The 18250-nt window shown below is 41.5% G+C and overlaps 1 protein-coding gene across 1 annotated transcript; it reads right to left on the reverse strand.

The window, feature by feature from the left end:
- Positions 1 to 7515: 7515 nt before the first annotated feature.
- Positions 7516 to 14551, reverse strand: LOC129112545 (zinc finger protein 11-like). The gene is made up of 7 exons (XM_054624695.1): positions 14327 to 14551; positions 12498 to 12700; positions 11954 to 12055; positions 11761 to 11856; positions 11555 to 11665; positions 11030 to 11153; positions 7516 to 10395 (listed from the first exon to the last, which is right to left on the reverse strand). The coding sequence occupies exons 1-7, from the start codon at positions 14352 to 14354 to the stop codon at positions 7778 to 7780; spliced, it is 3282 nt and encodes a 1093-aa protein (XP_054480670.1). The 5' UTR covers positions 14355 to 14551; the 3' UTR covers positions 7516 to 7777.
- Positions 14552 to 18250: the final 3699 nt, after the last annotated feature.

The raw sequence follows: 18250 nt of genomic DNA on the forward strand, positions 1-18250 counted from the left end.
TGAAATTAATCATTAAAAAACAGTTTCCCCCACATAGTCACCACTGTGCTTCTGACTTGAAAACCTAATAAAAAAGCTAAATAGAAAAAAAAGCTAAATACATGTGAACTGAAGTGAAAGTGGAATAATGTGATGGTTTCTTTTGGAGCAAATGCAGAAAAAAAAGCCTAATCTGAAGTCCTGTTCACTCTAAACTTTGTGTTTCTAAGCAGGATTTGCTGCTTTTTTCACACTTTGTGTCAGTGATTTTCATGTTAGACGTCTTTGATCTAGTTTCTGTGTTGACATTGAGTCAATAAATGCAGTTTTTTATGCAAATGAGATCTGCTGACACATGATGCTTTCAGGATCTGAGTGTCTAATGTGAAAAAAAGTGGAAAAAGCAAAAAAACTCTGTATATTTATGACGAAGAGGACACTGATTTCATATTTCTCAGATATCTAGCCACCTCCTTGGAGCAAACTCCAGAGACCGGATGCTCTACTGAGGGACTGACAAACCCTTGATGGCTCCCATTGTGCAGAGCCACATGTTGAAGTGAGGGGCCCCAGTGTTCCTACTGTGCCACAGAAAAGCACTAATGCCGTCCCCGCTGTTTCCAGCATTTCAACACTGATCCAAGCACTAAACATGAGATCAGTGCTGCAACCCAATCATAAAACAGGACACCAGCGTGCATCCCAGCATGTTCGGCCCGTGTGTGTAAGTGCCTCGTGAGCCAGGTTGGATCTGAAAGGGGGCCAAGGCTGGAGACACGCAACAGTTAGGGTTGTTGGGGTAAAGTGGGTCAAAACACAAACACGATCAAATGTCCCAACATGACGCGGACAGCAGTAAATCATACTTATGGTACTGAAGCTGCAGAGGCCACTGGTATCCAAACTGTTTCCAACATGAGGGCTGGGGCTCTTTAAGGTGTCGCAAGATAAATGTGAGGGGTCGCAATTAGTAAGGAAATGAGGATTTTTTTGGAATTCTGTTAAACTTTTTGTTTTTTGTCGAGAAATACTGATTTTCTTTCATAAAAATGAGAGAAAATTAAAAAAGGACAATACGCTCTTCGTCATATTCACATAAAACCAAGGACAAAGACTGTTTTTAAAAGTAATTCTTCATTGAAAGAAGAGCAAAGAGCAGCACAGGCAGCTTTTTAAATGGAAAAGATGTTTTGCTCTACTCCTGACTGGCTTCAGCAAGAGTTTGATTGACAGATTGTTCATCCAATCACCTTCCAAATCTTTTTGTCAAACAAACACAGGACTTTCACCCAGGAGGCTGCAGTTGTGGTCCTATTTAAAACCTGAAGTAAATGTTGACTTTACGCTCGTTTCTTAAGAAAGTCCCCAAAGGGTGTTTTTAAATTGTCTTATGCTAGTTACGTTATTCATTTAACACAAAACATGAGCTCTTTTTAACCTGAACCAGGTAGTTTGTTGCCTAAACCTAACCAATCCTTTCACAACGTTAACAACATGCTTTTCTGCAGGCTTGAAACAAGGCTGATATGAAATGTATTCATGAAATTTCTGGTTTAGAGATGTCGACATTCGACATATGCCGTGGTTTACAGAAAACCTACAATGCCAAAATTTCCTCTGGCAGTCGAAAGCTTTAATGTGAAGCAACAGCAAATATTCGATTTGCATCAGCAGTAACTTACAACAGCTCTGATACGACCGTGAAACAGTGAAGCTGGTATCAATGGGATGAAATGCTGACATGCTGACCTCGTAATTCCCTCATAATATGATGTTAACCTGAATATCTTTGGGTTTCTGTTTGTTGGTCAGACATAACATGTGATTTGAAGATGTTACTTTGGTCTCAGGGAAATTGAGAAAAATATTTTTTTAAACCTTTTTTGGGGGATTTTATAGACTAGACAATGAATTTTAGAAACTAATTCACATATTAATCTGTAACAAGAATAATTGTAGTTGCAGCCTTGCTTTACATCATCACATTTATACAGAATGTGGTGCATTAAATAACACATCTGCATTCAACATCTCAGCTCCTTGTCAATCTGTCAGCTGACTTATCGTCTCCGTTTGCCTCCCCTGGAGGATTGCGTCACTATCCAGAGCTGCTGATACAACGTGGAATATGATGATGATGATGATGATGATGATGATGATGATGATTAAAGGGGCAAAGCTGCTTTCAGACCAGCGGATGACCTTGTTAGCCTCAGATCAGGGACGTATAGCCGGTCACTGATGCCCGTAAGCCTCTTTGTCTTGGACGTGAAATTATCTCATCTTTCACTGACCCCTGACTAAAACAAAAACACAATCTAGCATATTAATGCTTCATCACAGATTGTTCCTGTTATCACTGTGGTCTGGCAGTATTGATGATGGGCTTGTGCTGATGCAGAAGTAGGAGGAAGAGGAAGAAGAAGGGGGGGGGGGGCTGACCTTCCCTTGTTCGCCGTCTCTAATACCCAGTGCTCTGTACTGTCTTGGTGCCAGGTTTCTCTCCCTCCCTCCCTCTGTCTGTCTGTCTCTCTTTTCTCTTCGGTTGCAAGACTTTTGAACCCCCCCCCCCCCCCCCCCCCACCCAGCCCACCCTACCTCCCCCTCCTCACCCCCCTGCAGCCTTGTCTAAGGAGACGTCCGCCCCAGTGAACTCATTGACCAGGGAAAGGCTTGTTTTCACTCCCTTCTGGTGTAGGAAGGAGAAAGTGTTCACTGCAAAAAATGTGCATCTTGATGAAGAGTGGGTTTTAAAATCACACGTTTCCATCTGAGGAAATGTTTAAACATCATGCCAGCAGGATAGTTAAAACATACTTACAATGCTTTCCCCACTTTTTAAAGGATGTTTTCTTGAATTTAGTGTGATTTCATTGATAAAAGCTGAGGGGTCTGCTTTGTCAAGGAAAAGAAAAGAAAATGATTGCAACAAATTTGGCAACAAGCAGAGTTATTTCACCCCATCTTTATGTTAACAAAAAGTAAAAAACAGACACATTCTTTGCAGTGGTAACAGCATCCCGTCTGGTGTCTCCTGCCAAGCAAATGTCCGAGTCAGAGGGAGACACAGACACAGACAGCGGTGCAGAATGCAAATGAATGCGAGTGGATGGAAGTGAGAGGACGGAGGAAGAAGTATAGTGGATGAAAAAAACGAGATGAACAAAGCATGAACACGGCGACGTCGAGGGGGGGTGGAGGGCTGGTACCCGAGAACGGAGGGAATGTGTGAGGCTGGGAATGTGTCTGGGCACACACACACACGCACACACACACACGCACACACACACACACACACAGGTTCACTTAAGGAAACACACGTGCACGCACTTGATTAGCACAGCAATCCTCTATTCTCTTCATTAGTCTGCAGGAGTTTGTTTTCCAGCTCAGTGGGTTCTGTGTTATATTTCCTTTTTTATCAATTGATTAAAACAACAACAAAAAAAAAGCTTTGCAAAAATCAATGAAAGTAGGGTTTCTATTCCAAGTGATTGTCAGGGTATGTTTTCTGTGCGATACTTTACCAGGCCTGGTGGTTAAACAGGGCGTGGTGACGTGACTGCTGTCCAATTTTAAGGCAGATATTGTTATCAGAGCCCCTCGGCTGTGCCATTCACTGTTCATATGGAAGAAATAAAGGTGCGTCATGGAGCAAAAAAGCAAGAAATGGGGCGCTTGTTTTGATACGCTATGTTTCCGTAGTAACTCGCAGGGGTCACAGTGTTTTGGCAAAAAAAGCCAGGAAATTCCGTGGTGCCTGTTGATGATCAAAACCTACTTTTTCTAAAAAGTATCTCTGGGACAGTTTAACTACTTGTGATCGCTGATCATGCTGGACAGTGGCAGGATTTCATCAAATCACGAGTTTCTTAGGAAATTAAACTTGGAGGCTGCATCGGCTTTAATTTACTGTTTGTTTCTCCGTTAGTCGGTTTAGCTGATGTGATTGTGGCTTGTTCTGTGCAACGGAAGACACAACAGGGAGGTCGTCAAAACAATGAATTTTAAACTCAGTCTAGACAATGCCAATCAGTTAAAGCTGGATTAGTAAATATATTTATACAAACACTGGCTCAAATGACAAGTGTTACATAAAAGATGTTGATTTTAAGGACAGAACGAGAGAACTTTCATCCAACATGCAGCTGTTTTTAGCAAAAAAGCTCAGATAAACTCAGTGTAACTACCTGCTCAGCACCAAACAGCATAGTTAGCGACTAGCTAGTGAACATAGTGCAGCATTTAGTAGCTAAAGAGATGGATATTTTCATCAGCGTCTGGTGGAGACCAAAAATAGAGCTAAAAGGAGAGAGAATATTACATTTACACTTAGTAGACACAAACACGTCTTCACATGAATGATAAGGTTCCACCGTAAAGGTTGATGTGAAAATAAACAACGCTGCTTTCAAAGTTCACCATATCAACTTATAAGGTATCTTAACAACAACATATCCTCAAACAGCTGTGCGTATGATATCTTATGAAAAGTAACTCGTCATTTTTCTAACGAAAGTCCACCAAATGGGTCAATTTCTGCTCGTTACAGGCATAGTCATTTCAAAATAAACTTCTGTCTTCACAGGAAACAACTTAGTTAGTTTAAGGCAACAAAACAACTTAGTTAGGTTTAGGCAACTAAACAACTTAGGTTAAGGCAACACAACAACTTATTTAGGTTTAGGTAACAAACCAACTTATTTAGGTTTAGGCAACAAAACAACTTAGTTAGGTTTAGGAAAAGACTGTATTGTGGGCTAAAATAACAACAGAAATGTGTTTACTGAAGTACTGCAGTTACGTTGGCTTCTCGTTTCACACGCAGTGAGATCACATATGATTGGTTTTCGTAGGATATCAATGAATATCAGTGCGTTCATTTTTCATAGATACTGCTAGGAACGCTGCATGAAAACCGCCCGAAAAAACAACCGAGCCTCACGGCAGTTTGTGAAATAGTCACGAAATTTTGGCTATTGATTCGTCTACATGGACTCGAATTTCCAATTTTTGTCCCAGTCTGACTTCAAACCAACATTAGGTTTACGCAAAGAAAACACTTAGTCTGGGTTTGGAAAAAACGTCACAAATGCTTTGGGTTTAAAGACCTGTGTTTGTTTGACCCATCCATGTGTCCTTAATGACCTCCCACTAGCATTGTTTTTGTGCTGCAGACACGTGATTTCAACCCATTTCATCAGTTTGTGACCATTTGACATATTTCTGCGAAACTGGACTGAATGAAATGTCAGTGATGTGTTTCCAGCTTGTTTCCCCCGAACTCGTGATTTTTCGAGACCTGTCAGAGCGTGCAAGCTTTCCATCTATTTCAAAATCCAGGAATGTTCCACAGAGTCACGGACAAAAACACAAAACAAATACTTGAACAATAGCATCTACAGTAATTACGGTAATGCGGTTTCAGTAAACACGACTAATCCTGAAGAGCAAAACCGCAGACGAGAGCCAAATATCAAGAAAGAAAAAGCACATATTCAGGACTTTTTTTAATGTCATTTCAGCGAGCTGTCGGTCGCATCCTGCTTTACTCACAATGTGCTGTCTCAGACTGCAATTAGAGCTGGACGAGAGCCTGAGTGAGATGCATGCAGGGAAGACCACTGTTTGTGCTGTTTACTTATCCCGCAATGAGCAGTGGTTCTTCGGGGGGATAAGGGTCACTACTCCCTGGCTCTCTCTCCGACCGGCTGGGGAGTCCTCTCTGCCCACCACCTGGCACCGGAGAGGCAATGTCTAGGAAAGAGACCTCTGCCAGGCCTCAATTACTGGGGGGAATAATCCAGGACACACTGAAGCAATTACAGCCTCATATAAATCAATATGCTTTGGGTTAAAAAGTGATCTGCTCCCAACACTCCGGAGAGGCTCTGACTCAGCCGCTCTTTGATTTTTTTTTTTTTTTTCCCTGAGAGATGGGAGCAGTTTTTTCTGGATTCGGGCCGTGATGCTGCCTCGAGCTGCTGCCGCTGTGGTTTTGCACCGTCACTCAGGCCGAGTCAGGTGACACGGACAGCGAGGAAGAGCCGAGGATAAATATTGTTTTTGTATAAACAGACGTTGGGAAATTAATGTTGCATAAAGCTGCATAAACAAACAAGATCTCCTCAAGCAAGTGACAACACAAACAGATGTCTTAAAGCATGCTACACTTGAGATTCGGATGCTAATGAAAGGTAAACACTGTTATTTATGTATAAGGAAGCTCGCAGAGTCGAGAGCCTCCAACACGAGCTGAGGCAGCAGGGGGCAACACTTCTGACAGCTCGGCCTCCACATGTGAAGAACAGCTGCTGGGCCCTGATGCTCATCATCACTACTATACTGCCATCTTCTGGTGAAAGAACCCCACTGACAAAAAAATAACCTGCTGTCTGAAAACACATTTTAAAGCCTCCTTCTACTCAAAAATATGTTTCGCTTTTTGTTCCGTCACTTTTTTTTGCAGAGTTTGACGCTAGAAAGGCTGTTTTTAAATCCTCAGCTGAAGAGGGAAAGTTCACCTCTAATCTGAGTTTAACAGGTGCAAGAACGAGATGATTTTGTGACATCACAACTAGTTCAGGAGCCAATCATAGAGGAGTATGAAACTTACACAGGTGTGACGTGGAAACTTGTCGTTCAGTGCGCCCTCGTTGACGCCATCAGAAGTGTTGTACTTTTGTCTGAAAACTGAAGTGAACTTTTGTGAGATTTGGCCCTGAGAGAGCAACGATGGTCACTCCCTATCACCCACAATGCATTGCAGTTTGGTACAAGAAAATACATTCATGGTAAGGTGACAGTAATTAGATGAAACTACGGTTGCTTGCTTAAGCTTCCACAGAAGGAGATGCATAAATTGAGCAATAATCCTGAAACGGATCACAAACAGAAAATGTATAAATTAGAAACTGATGCATCTAATTATTAATATTATTAATTACCTTCACCTTGCAGGTATTTCTGATGATTTGTAAAAAGCAGTTCATCACTATAGTGTTCAAGTGGTGGTGGATCCGTGACAGTTTGGGCTGAAAGTGTACAAAAACAGGTGCGTTCCATTTAAATCCCCGCCCACTAACCCTTTCATGTGAAAATAGATATATTAAAGTAGGTCACTTTTGAATCAGTTTGTTACATTTAGCATGTTTTTTTATTAACCTGAATTTAAAATACGTCTCTTTACTCAGGGACCATAATCTTTGACTTGTTTTGGATTATTTTGAAATAACGACAAAATACTACTTATGTACCTTTTATGAGGGCTAAAAAAAAAGCCACCCTTCTATTAGTATTAATAGAAAAACCAAAGGTCTTAAATGTCAGAAAACAATAACACATCACAGTTTCCCAGAGCCCTGAGTGACATCTTTAAATGACTTATTCTGTTTGATCAACAGCACAAAGTCAATGCATACTAATATTTTAAAAGCTGACCCAGTTTATCTTAAAATGAAACAAATAATAATAATTGGTCAGTTATTTGTTTAATTTTCATCCGACTGCCATCGACGGCATCATTTCGGCATCATTTCATAAATAAAAATGACTGTAGCAAGAATACATTCAAGGTAAATTTATTTCAAAAAGCCATGTAAGCAGAAATAATTCACTGGCTTTCAAAATATCACATCAAAGCGCTTCATAGAACATGTGAAGCAACAAGGAGGGAAAAGAAGAACCGAGTCACACATTGGTCCAAATAAAAAAAAAAACAGAGCAAATTAAGACTTTGGTGACGATGAACCAGCTCAGAACTTATCCTCAAGATATAGAAATGAAAATACGAGGATTTCTATTGAAACTCTATTCTCACTTCGCCAGCGAACGATGGTTCTACTTTCACGTCGTGACAGAGCGAGTGTTCCCAAAGAGCCTTTTTATGGAGGAAGGGCAGCCCACACTCCTCACAGATGTAGCTCTTGGGTTTGCCGGCGTGCGTCCGCCTGTGTTTCTTCATGTGGTAAGACAGCCGGAAGCCTTTGTCGCAGACGTCACATTTAAAAGGCTTCTCTCCCGTGTGGATGCGCATGTGCGACTTCAGGTACCCGGACTGGATGAAGGCTTTGCCGCACTCCTCGCACTTGTACGGCCGCTCCCCGGTGTGGTAGCGGTTGTGGAGCCGCAGCTCGTTGGCGGTCAGGAAGGTCTTCCCGCACACCGTGCACTGGTGAGGCCTCTCGCCCGTGTGGATGAGCTCGTGCCTCTTCAGCGACGTCTCCTTCATGAACTGCTTCCCGCAGCTGTTGCAGGGGTACCGGACCCCGATGTGGATCTGCTCCACGTGGTTGGTCAGCTGCAGCTTGGTGCGGTAGGCCATGTGGCACTGGGTGCAGGACCAGGGTCTCTCCTCGGAGTGGGTCCCCATGTGCACCGTGAGCTCCGAGGCCGAGCGGTAACACTTCCCGCACTGCCAGCACAGGAAGGGCTTCTCCCCCGTGTGTTTCCTCTCGTGGACCGTCAGACAGTTGGACGAGCGGAACTTCTCGGGGCACATGCTGCAGATGTACGGGAACTCCCCTTTGTGGATCCTCTGGTGGATGGCGAGGTAGGAGAGCTGCATGAAGGTTTTGTCGCACTGCCCGCAGGGATACGGCCCGCTGAACTCGTGCTGCTTCTCGTAGTGCTCCCTCAAACGCCTCAGCAGAGTGAAAGTCTTATCGCACATGGTGCACTGCATCGGCCGGTGCATGAGCTTGTGCCTCTCGAAGGCGGGCTCGTTGGCGAGGATCTTCCCGCACTCTTTGCAGTAGAGCGGATCGTGGATCCTCTGGTGCACCTTGAGCATCGTCATGCTCTTGAACTCCTTCCCGCAGTCGTCGCATCTCATGACTTCGCTCACTTCCACCTTGCAGACGTTGTCTTGGTGCTCCTTCAAAGCCGACGGGTACTCAAAGTGTTTGCCGCAGTTGGAGCACCACACGGGGATCTTCAGAGGCTGAGGGTCGCCGCTGGTGACCTCGCTCTGGCTCGGCCCCGCCCTCTGCTCTTTCTTCCACGAGAACCGGGTGATTTTCTTATGACAAATGGCGTAAATCTGGTGTCTCTTCAGCCCGTGCATGTGTTTGAAGCGCTTCTTGCAGTGGATGCAGTGATACGGACGGTCCTCTGTGTGACACTGCACGTGGCGGTTCAGTGTTTTGACGCTGTCGAACGCCCGAGAACACACAGGGCAAACTTTAGGGGCCTTTCTCTTGAACCTTTGCACCGGCACAGATGGGGATTCCTCAGAAGCGTCTGCAGGCGCGTCCAGACTGGTATCTTTTTGATCCATGTTACCCATATCAGCTTCGGCCAGAATCTGCTCCACCGTCTTGCTCTGCTCCTCCCTGATGCCCTCGTGGCCGTGAATGATCTGATGCTTCTTCAGCGTGTCCTTGTACTTGAAGCCCTTCTCGCAGGTGATGCATATAAAAGGACGCTCCTCCGTGTGAGACCGTAGATGCTTGGCGATGTCGGCGGTGCAGGGTAGGATCCTGCTGCAGATGGGGCAGACTTTGCCCTCCGTCGACCCCTCGGGCGGCGGCTGTGGATGGGAGCGCTGCGTCTCTCTCTTCTTCGGCCTTTTCAGCTCTCTGCTCTTACAAATCTCCTGCTGGTGTCTCTTTAAAACATAGGGATTCTTAAATTTCTTCTCACAGAAGCAGCAGTTGAACGGGCGGTCCTCAGAGTGGGACCTCATGTGTCGCTCCATGTCCACGCGGCGGCCAAAATACTTCCCACACAGCATGCAATTTTTGTTTTCCGACGTCTCAGGAGTGCTGGGATCCCCTTGGTCGTCCTCCTCCTTGGGGCTGTTACCCATCTCGTCCTTTTCGTGAACGCGCATGTTGTGTCTGTTCATGTCGTAATGGTCCCTGAACCGCTTGTCACAGTTGGCGCACTTGTACTTGAATTCCCGATTGGCAGAGTGAGTTTCCTGGTGTCGCCTCATGGCTGCAGCCCTCAGGAAGATCTTATTGCACACAGGACATGTTTTATCACCGGAGTATTTCTTTCTCTGCCTCTTAGCCTTGGCTGAGTCCTTTTCTTTTATAGCGTTCCTCTTCACCCGGAGCCTTTTGCTTTGCTTCAGCGGCTGAAAAGCTGCTGGCTTCAAGGCGTCACCGACATCCTCGTTTGCTTCCTCCTCGTTTAGATCATTCTCTTCCTCGTCGTCGTCATCGTCGTCATCATCGTCATCATCATCATCATCATCAGGCTCAACCAAACCTGGCTGCTGTTCGATCTGTATGTAGTCCAGCAGTGTCACGGTTTCGCCCTCCACCTGGACAGTCATGCAGCCTTGAATGTGCTCTGACGGAGGCTGCAGCTGGATCTGGTCTGCGTCAATCACAACCTTCTCCAGCTGAGGCAGCGAGAGAGAAGAGAGGATGCAATTCCCAAAGGAAGAAGGAATGGTCTGCGTTTCATCTGTGGGGGGGAAAAAAAACGTCATTAGCGGCTGTAGACAAAAATGAAATCAGATAAGCAAAAACATGTTTTGTTCTAGAGAACCTAAAATTCAATCCTATTTCTCCCTGTCCTCCAAACACACAGTGGTACTGACATAGTCTTTCAATCTTATAAATATCTGAGAATTCTGCTCGATAGAGGTTTCCCTTTATTCGGATAATTGCTTTTGTGTATTTCAAAGCCTCGGAATTAAACAGTAAAGCTGTAAAATAACACAATCCTTAAAAATGAATGCCTTTAATTAAACCCAAAGACATGAGTTGCAGCACTAAGCCGTCAACATGAGGCGTAAAAACGGCAATTTTGATCGAAAAAGTGTGAGCAGGACTTTTAGGGAGTTACAGAGGAAATGTGCTGCTTCTTGTAAAACTGAGAGTTTAAAGAACTCTTCCCGTCATGGCGGTGTCACACACGCTGCAGGTTAAGACGATGAGGCTCGGTGGATCTAAACGAATCACATAAATGACCTATTTTAGATTTTAAAACTGCACTTTTCGACGAAAGACGACAAGTTTGCTCTCCTGAAAAATAATGAAGGGGCTGTACTGAATAAAGGTTTTAATACTATACGTGCAGCCGAGATGTGACTCACCAGATAAATCCAAATGTCCAAGTGTCGTGTGATACAGGAGAACAGTTCTCAGGTGCTGTGGGTCGGGAACAGAGTGCACACACTCCTCCAGGGCAGATGGGACGGCACTGAGCATGGAGGCCGTCTGGTGAAGAAACAAGAGATTACAGTAAGACAAATATTCAACATTCAGTTCTTCCATTTTAACATTAATGGAATGAATGGATCGATAAGTGCATCAGTTACTCCGAACTTTAATAAAGTCAAACAAATATTGATGCTGAAACAGGAAAATAGTCAATATTAATGCATTTGGGGGATAAAAACAGGAAGAATAAAAGTCAGTGAGATCCAATGAGTTACACTTTGGGCTACAACTTGAGCCCCGATAAAAGTATCCCGAATTATCTATTAGCACTTCCTGTTTGCAACGTACCCATGGATGCACAGACAACTGTCACTTGTTTACTTTGATACTAAAAAAAGACTTAAAAAGTTAGTGTGCATCTTTTTCTATGATTTCTAAGCAGATTTATGTTCCAGTACCTGCTGGAGGTCTGGTACCGGAAGAAGCTTCTCCAGTCGGGAGAGAAAATCCAGCATGAGCACCTGTAGAGCGCTGTCGTAATCAGGCCCAAAATCCGTAGGAAAAACATCCTGGAAGATATAAATCACAGTTTAATGCTCAAGTAGGAAGACAACTACTGCATATTATATAAAACCTGCTGCAGCCAGAGATCCAAATGACAAACCTGGAAAAACCTCTCCTTCTCGTCGGCGTCTTTCAACAGCAATTCAATTTGATCCACAAAGTTTGATTCTGGAAACTCGACCTCTGCAAAACATGGCTGGAACAAAACACGTAGTTTAAGCAGGGAAAAATTAGAATTTGATGGAAAACACGAGCAGACTGCTGACCTACATGTGACATTTAGAGACACTAACCTGCGCTGCCCAAGTGGAAACGAGGGCCTTGATCCGCTCCAGGTGGATCTCGATGGCTTCTGCGTCGCTGATCTGCTCGGCCCGACACAATTCAAGAACCACCTGCAACGAATGATTCCACCTCAGGGTGAATACGACCGACAGTAACGCACCTGGAATGTTAATTCACTAACAGCAGACTCACACGATATGGAAAACTGACATCTTTAATAACCGGTTCAGTTAGACATATGGTGCCTTGCAGGTGCTGCTGGCATTTTCTCTCAAAAGAAATATTAAACCTTTTCATCAGCTGCACTTTTACCGTCTTTTTAGGCAATAATTTAGCTTTTATGTTTCGACAGTGTGTATTTTGAGGTCATTACCAGCTGAGTCAAATGAGAGTGCTAGAATGCACAGTAATATGTCATTTTTACTTTGTTTTGACAGCTTAACATCTGCAAGGAAGGAGGACAAACTGCTGTTGTTGTTATTTTACTTTAACTTTAAAAACCCATCAAAGTGTCTCTGATAAACAATCATAAAGAATATCCCGAAGTCTTACCCGCGCTCGGAGTCCCAGGAGGAGTTGAGCTTTCTGATCCGCATTCACAAGTTCAGGTATGATTTCTGAAACGGTGCTGACGAACTCCTCCACCATCCCGTAGTCCTGGATGCTGCCCCTCTGCACCACCTGCCACATGGCCGCAGACACCAGGCGCAGAGGAGGGATGAAGAGGCGAAGAGACGGCAGCAGGAGAGGGGAATCTGGAAAAACATTTTACAATGTGGAAAAAAACAGAATCACATGTTCAAAGTTAGCCTTCTATTAAAAAATCTATTATATCTCCTCACTACAATTACTGTTTTTTTATAGAAGGTATCTTGTGTGAGATGAATGTATTGCACACACATTGGTACTTTTTATTATAAATAATAACATTAGATGTGTATTATTACTACATGGTTTCATTGAGGAGTTTTTAAGTGTCTCGTGGTCTTTAAGGTAAACAGAAGCTGGTTTCTGCAGCTGGTCTTTTATGTAAATAAATTGAATATTTTGTTATTGGACTGCTGGTTGAACAAAACAAGCAATATGAATACGTCAACATAGGTTCGGTATCTCGTAACGAGTATTTTTTTCACCATTTGCTGACATAATATTGACCAAACTTTAACGATTCATGAAACAAATCAGCAGGTTGATCCACGATGAAGATAATTGTAAGTGTCAGCTCTACTGCAAGTGTCCTCCAAGTACAGAACCCACATCTGATGTTAAATGGCTGCTTAATTATACTTTGCATACAACCACAAAAAACAAATAGTGGTAAACTACTATGCTGGAAACTACATGACCCCAGGTTAAATAAGTTTTTAGATTAGATTCAACTTTATTGTCATTGCACAGGTAACAGGACAACGAAATGTAGTTTTAGCATCTAACCAGAAGTGCAACAAACCAGAATATGTTTTATATTTCTTCCTGTAAGTCGCTTTGGATAAAAGCGTCTGCTAAATGACTGTAATGTAATGTAATGTATTTTACATTCTTCAAAGTAGTTGAATGAGAAGGTGTGTCCAAACTTTTGACTGGTACTGTATATTTATTGGTTTTATACATTTAACACAATTTACATACATAAATGAACCTTCCCCAACATGAACATATGGCAGTATATAAAATAACAATAAATAATACAAAAATCACTTGAAAATAAATAAATGGCTAAATTATACAGTACCAGTCAAAAGTTTGGACACACCTTCTCATTCAATGATTTTTCTTTATTTTAATATTTTTCTACATTGTAGATTAATAATGTTTTATATTTTAGATTCTTCAAAGTAGTTGAACTTTTGACTGGTACTGTAAATATATAATGTGTGTATAAGTGTATATGTGTGTGGTAATTAAAATAAACATTAATATAGGGATGTCAACCATTTAATTTTAATTAAAGCTGTAATAATGACTTAAAAAATGTCCATTCATAAATAAATGTTTTACTACATATAAGAGTGTGTCTAATTTCCGCCTCCTTTGAACGCAACTAACTTGGGTTGCGTTCAGGGACCAGCAACAGTGTCGGAATAATGACAACCTCGCCCAACAAAGTCGTAAATATGTCAATCAGCTGTTTTTAGTTGCTAAATAATGCTAAATAAATGCTTACTACGACCTGTTGAGTCAACAAATACATGTAGTGAAAAAATATCAACATGCATAAAGCGAACAAGCGAGCTAATAGCTAGCCTAGCTCCCCTTCTGAGCACAAAGCCACCGCCATCTCAGATCGGGGTACGCCATGTTCAGAATCGGGCGCACACACGCTGGAAGTTCCGCAGAGAACATGCAATGGGGGACGCTCGTTTATACTACCGTGGGCTTACCGTTTTCGGTGCAATAAGGGCTCTCCATGTTATATGATCAATAAGATAATGCACATTAACTCGGGGTTTGTTGTGAGGCAATGTCCGCATCGATGCAAGTTGCCGGAGAAGAAGGGCGGCTCGATATTCTGCTCGGAGTGCGCAGGCGTGGTCGCGAACACCCGTCCCACCCGGCTACATTCAGAGGCGGCGCTTTATTGCGTGTGCATGTGCATTAGATAATAATAATAATGCATTAATGTGCAACCTGGTAATGCATTTATTATGTTTATTTGTGTCTGGAAAGCGACAGAGAGTATTAATGTTGCCAACTTTGCTTTTCCCTGCAGGGGGAAACATGTCATTGTCTTCTTCGCTGGAGGAGTGTTAGGCTTAGATGAAGATGATTGTGTCGTTACTGACCCCTAGCGGCCATTTGAGGAAATGCGCCCAAACATTTATTTTTAAAACAAGCATCTTAAGATAATAATAATAATAATGCATTAATATGCAACCTGCTTATACATTTGTTATGTTTACTTGTGTCTGGAGAGCGACAGAGAGTATTAATGTTGCCAACTTTGCTTTTCCCTGCAGGGGGAAACATGTCATTGTCTTCTTCGCTGGAGGAGTGTTAGGCTTAGATGAAGATGATTGTGTCGTTACTGACCCCTAGCGGCCATTTGAGGAAATGCGCCCAAACATTTATTTTTAAAACAAGCATCTTAAGATAATAATAATAATAATAATAATAATAATAATAATAATAATAATAATAATAATAATAATAATAATTATTTATATAGCACCTTTTAAAAACAAGGTTTACAAAGTGCTTCGACAGACAAGCCAGCAAAACAGTGCAATACTTGTTTTTTTATTTCATGTCTATATATATTATATATAGACATGAAACATATATATTATGTCTCTTGTGTGCACTATACCCTATGCTGCTGTAAGCCTGCAAATTTCCCCGCTGCGGGACTGATAAAGGATTATTTTATCTTATCTCTTATCTTAATAGAAGAAACATTAAGAACTAAACAAAGAGGAAATAAAACTAAATAAACGAACAAAATAAATAAAATCAAGTGAAATAGGTAAAATATAGTAAACAAATATAAGATAAAATACTAAGACCAAATGAAAATGAAACAATAAAACGACGACATCACATAAAAGCCATTCTGTAAAAATGTGTTTTAAGAAGTGATTTAAAAGATTATAAAATAATCCTTTATTAGTCCCGCAGCGGGGACATTTACAGGATTACAGCAGCATAGAGGATAGTGCAAACAAGAGACATCGTAAAAAAACAAGATCAAAAACAAGTTTTATAAATAAGCAAATGAGCAACTAAAAAACAGTAAAGAATCCACAGTAACTGAAATATTATATATACAGACAGAAACTATTATAACTATTGTATTGCACAGTGTATTAGTATTGCGGAGGTTTTCATCTTTTCATCTTCTGTTTCAAAATACAGCATCATTTCACTCCATGAACACCTTGATGAGTTATTGTAGACTCGGAATAAGTACGCATTCTGTCATTTTCTGATAAAGTTATGGAAATGAGGATTAAATCATTTTCCTTTTAGGGAGGGAAAATGAACCCAGTGTCTATGGAACTGGTGATTATTGTCGGCTGTGATAGAACACAAATAGAGTAGATGTACAGTACCAGTCAAAAGTTTGGACACACCTTCTCATTCAATGGTTTTTCTTTATTTTTTTTTTTTTCTACATTGTAGATTAATATTGAAGACATCCAAACTATGAAGGAACACATATGGAATTATGTGGTAAACAAAGTAGTTGAATGAGAAGGTGTGTCCAAACTTTTGACTAGTACAGTAGATATTATATATTAGGGCTGCAAACAACAATTATTTGCAATGAAAACAGCAAATATTTAGAATTGAGGACAAGAACAAGTGATTTTTTGTCATTTTTGCTTAAATAATTGCTTTTATTAGTTGTCGATGTTGCAGGGAATAGGCCTCCACTTCCTCCACAGCTACCTTGGCATGTACTCATCAGGAAAGGGCAGACTAGATATTCTTAAGCAACACAATGTGTGGTATTTTATGATAATGTCATGTTGTTACAACCTGTTACAACCTCCAGTTAAATCCAGGCCACTATTGTCTCAAAAATGGAGACAAATTCATATTTTGTGGTGTAAAGAAAATCACCAGATATTCAAAATGTGCTAACTAAAAACATAAAGTATCTCTTCAGTATCTTATTGATTAAATAATTTATCTTTTAGGGAGGGAAAATGAACCCAATGTCTATTGAACTGGTGATTATTATCGGCTGTGATAGACCACAAATAGAGTAGATGTAGATATTGTATATTAGGGCTGCAAACAGCAAAAATTTAGAATTGAGGAGCTGGAACAAGTGATTTTTTTGTGTCATTTTTGCTTAAATAATTACTTTTATTAGTTGTCGATGTTGTTGCAGGGACAATGCCTTCAATTTCCTCCACAGCTACCTTGGCATATGCTCATCAGGAAAGGGCAGACTAGATATTCTTAAGCAACACAATGTGTGGTATTTTATGATAATGTCATGTTGTTACAACCTCCAGTTAAATCCAGGCCACTATTGTCTCAAAAATGGAGACAAATTCATATTTTGTGGTGTAAAGAAAATCACCAGATATTGAAAATGTGCTAACTAAAAACATAAAGTATCTATTCAGTATCTTATTGAACTTGCACAGCTACAGCGGTACAATCCCTTCATTGGTGTGGTGAATTCCTGTGGAGACAGAAAAAAAAAAAGGAATCCCCCGACCAAAAGTGGAATAGGCGCCAAATTCTCCTTCCAGACTTTTTATGTCCTTGTATTTCCTGATCAGCCTGACTGCAGACAGCCCGCTGGCTCTGTGAGGGAGCTGTCAGGACTTTTAGTGCCTTGAGTCATTTGCTCGTTGGAAGTAAAAGGATCGATAAAACACCCTGCTGCTGGGCGGAGGCCAGACTTGTCACATTTTCATCCATAGGATGCCGCAGTGTCCTTGTAGCAGAATAAAGTTATTCCAAACTGCTTTGTTTTCTTCCATCTGTTATTTCTGTGTTGTGTTGGCCATAATTTCTGCTCTGCATGTTTCGTTCTTAGGAAGTTTCATAACAAAATAGCAACAAAGAAAGAGCTTCAAACGGTTTAAACTCTGGTCGTTTATTAGCTGTCCACAAAAGCATGTCAACAGAAACTGTAGCATGAGTGTAACATTCCTCTTTGTTGTTATACTCCACCACATCCCTGCTTCTCACACCATGTATAATTTATATTTCATATATATATATATATTTTGTACAATATACATGTTCTCATCAAAGGAAAAAATTATAGCAAAAGTTCACCCTAACCCCCTTTTTCTCCCGTTGATTTGAAGTCTAGTGAATATCCCATGCATGTTTCAAACTGCGTCTCGGAGAAATGTTGTTTATTACTGGGAACAAACACGCAGGCAAAGAAATGCTCAGACAAATTAAGGGGAGAGTGTTGTTCGGCAGAGCTGGTGTACAAAGCACATTCTCAACAACGATAAACAAGAAGAGCCATGCGAACCGACTTTTTACTCTGCGGCTTTGACCCAGTTTTGATCAGAAGCCCAGGGGAAAGCTAAAGTTAGCCTTCTGCTAATTACATAACATTAAGACTAATAAAAAGAAACAGAGAGAAAGTCTTTTGGCTTTTTTCTCTCATTCTAAAGTCCTATTCAGCTGCTGTTTGATCACAATAAGACTTAAGCTCACTGTTGAAATACTAATGTGTGTGTGAGTAACACCGGCACAAAAAGTGCTTGACATCATTATGAACCGTTTGACCTCTGTGGAGACAAAAGGGTTTGCATCTTTAAGTGACAATTCACCTTAAAATATCATTCATTAGAAATGTTGGCGTGTATGATGAGTCAATATAA

The sequence above is a fragment of the Anoplopoma fimbria genome, chromosome 23, assembly GCF_027596085.1.
Source record: "Anoplopoma fimbria isolate UVic2021 breed Golden Eagle Sablefish chromosome 23, Afim_UVic_2022, whole genome shotgun sequence".
NCBI classification, from domain to species: Eukaryota; Metazoa; Chordata; class Actinopteri; order Perciformes; family Anoplopomatidae; genus Anoplopoma; species Anoplopoma fimbria.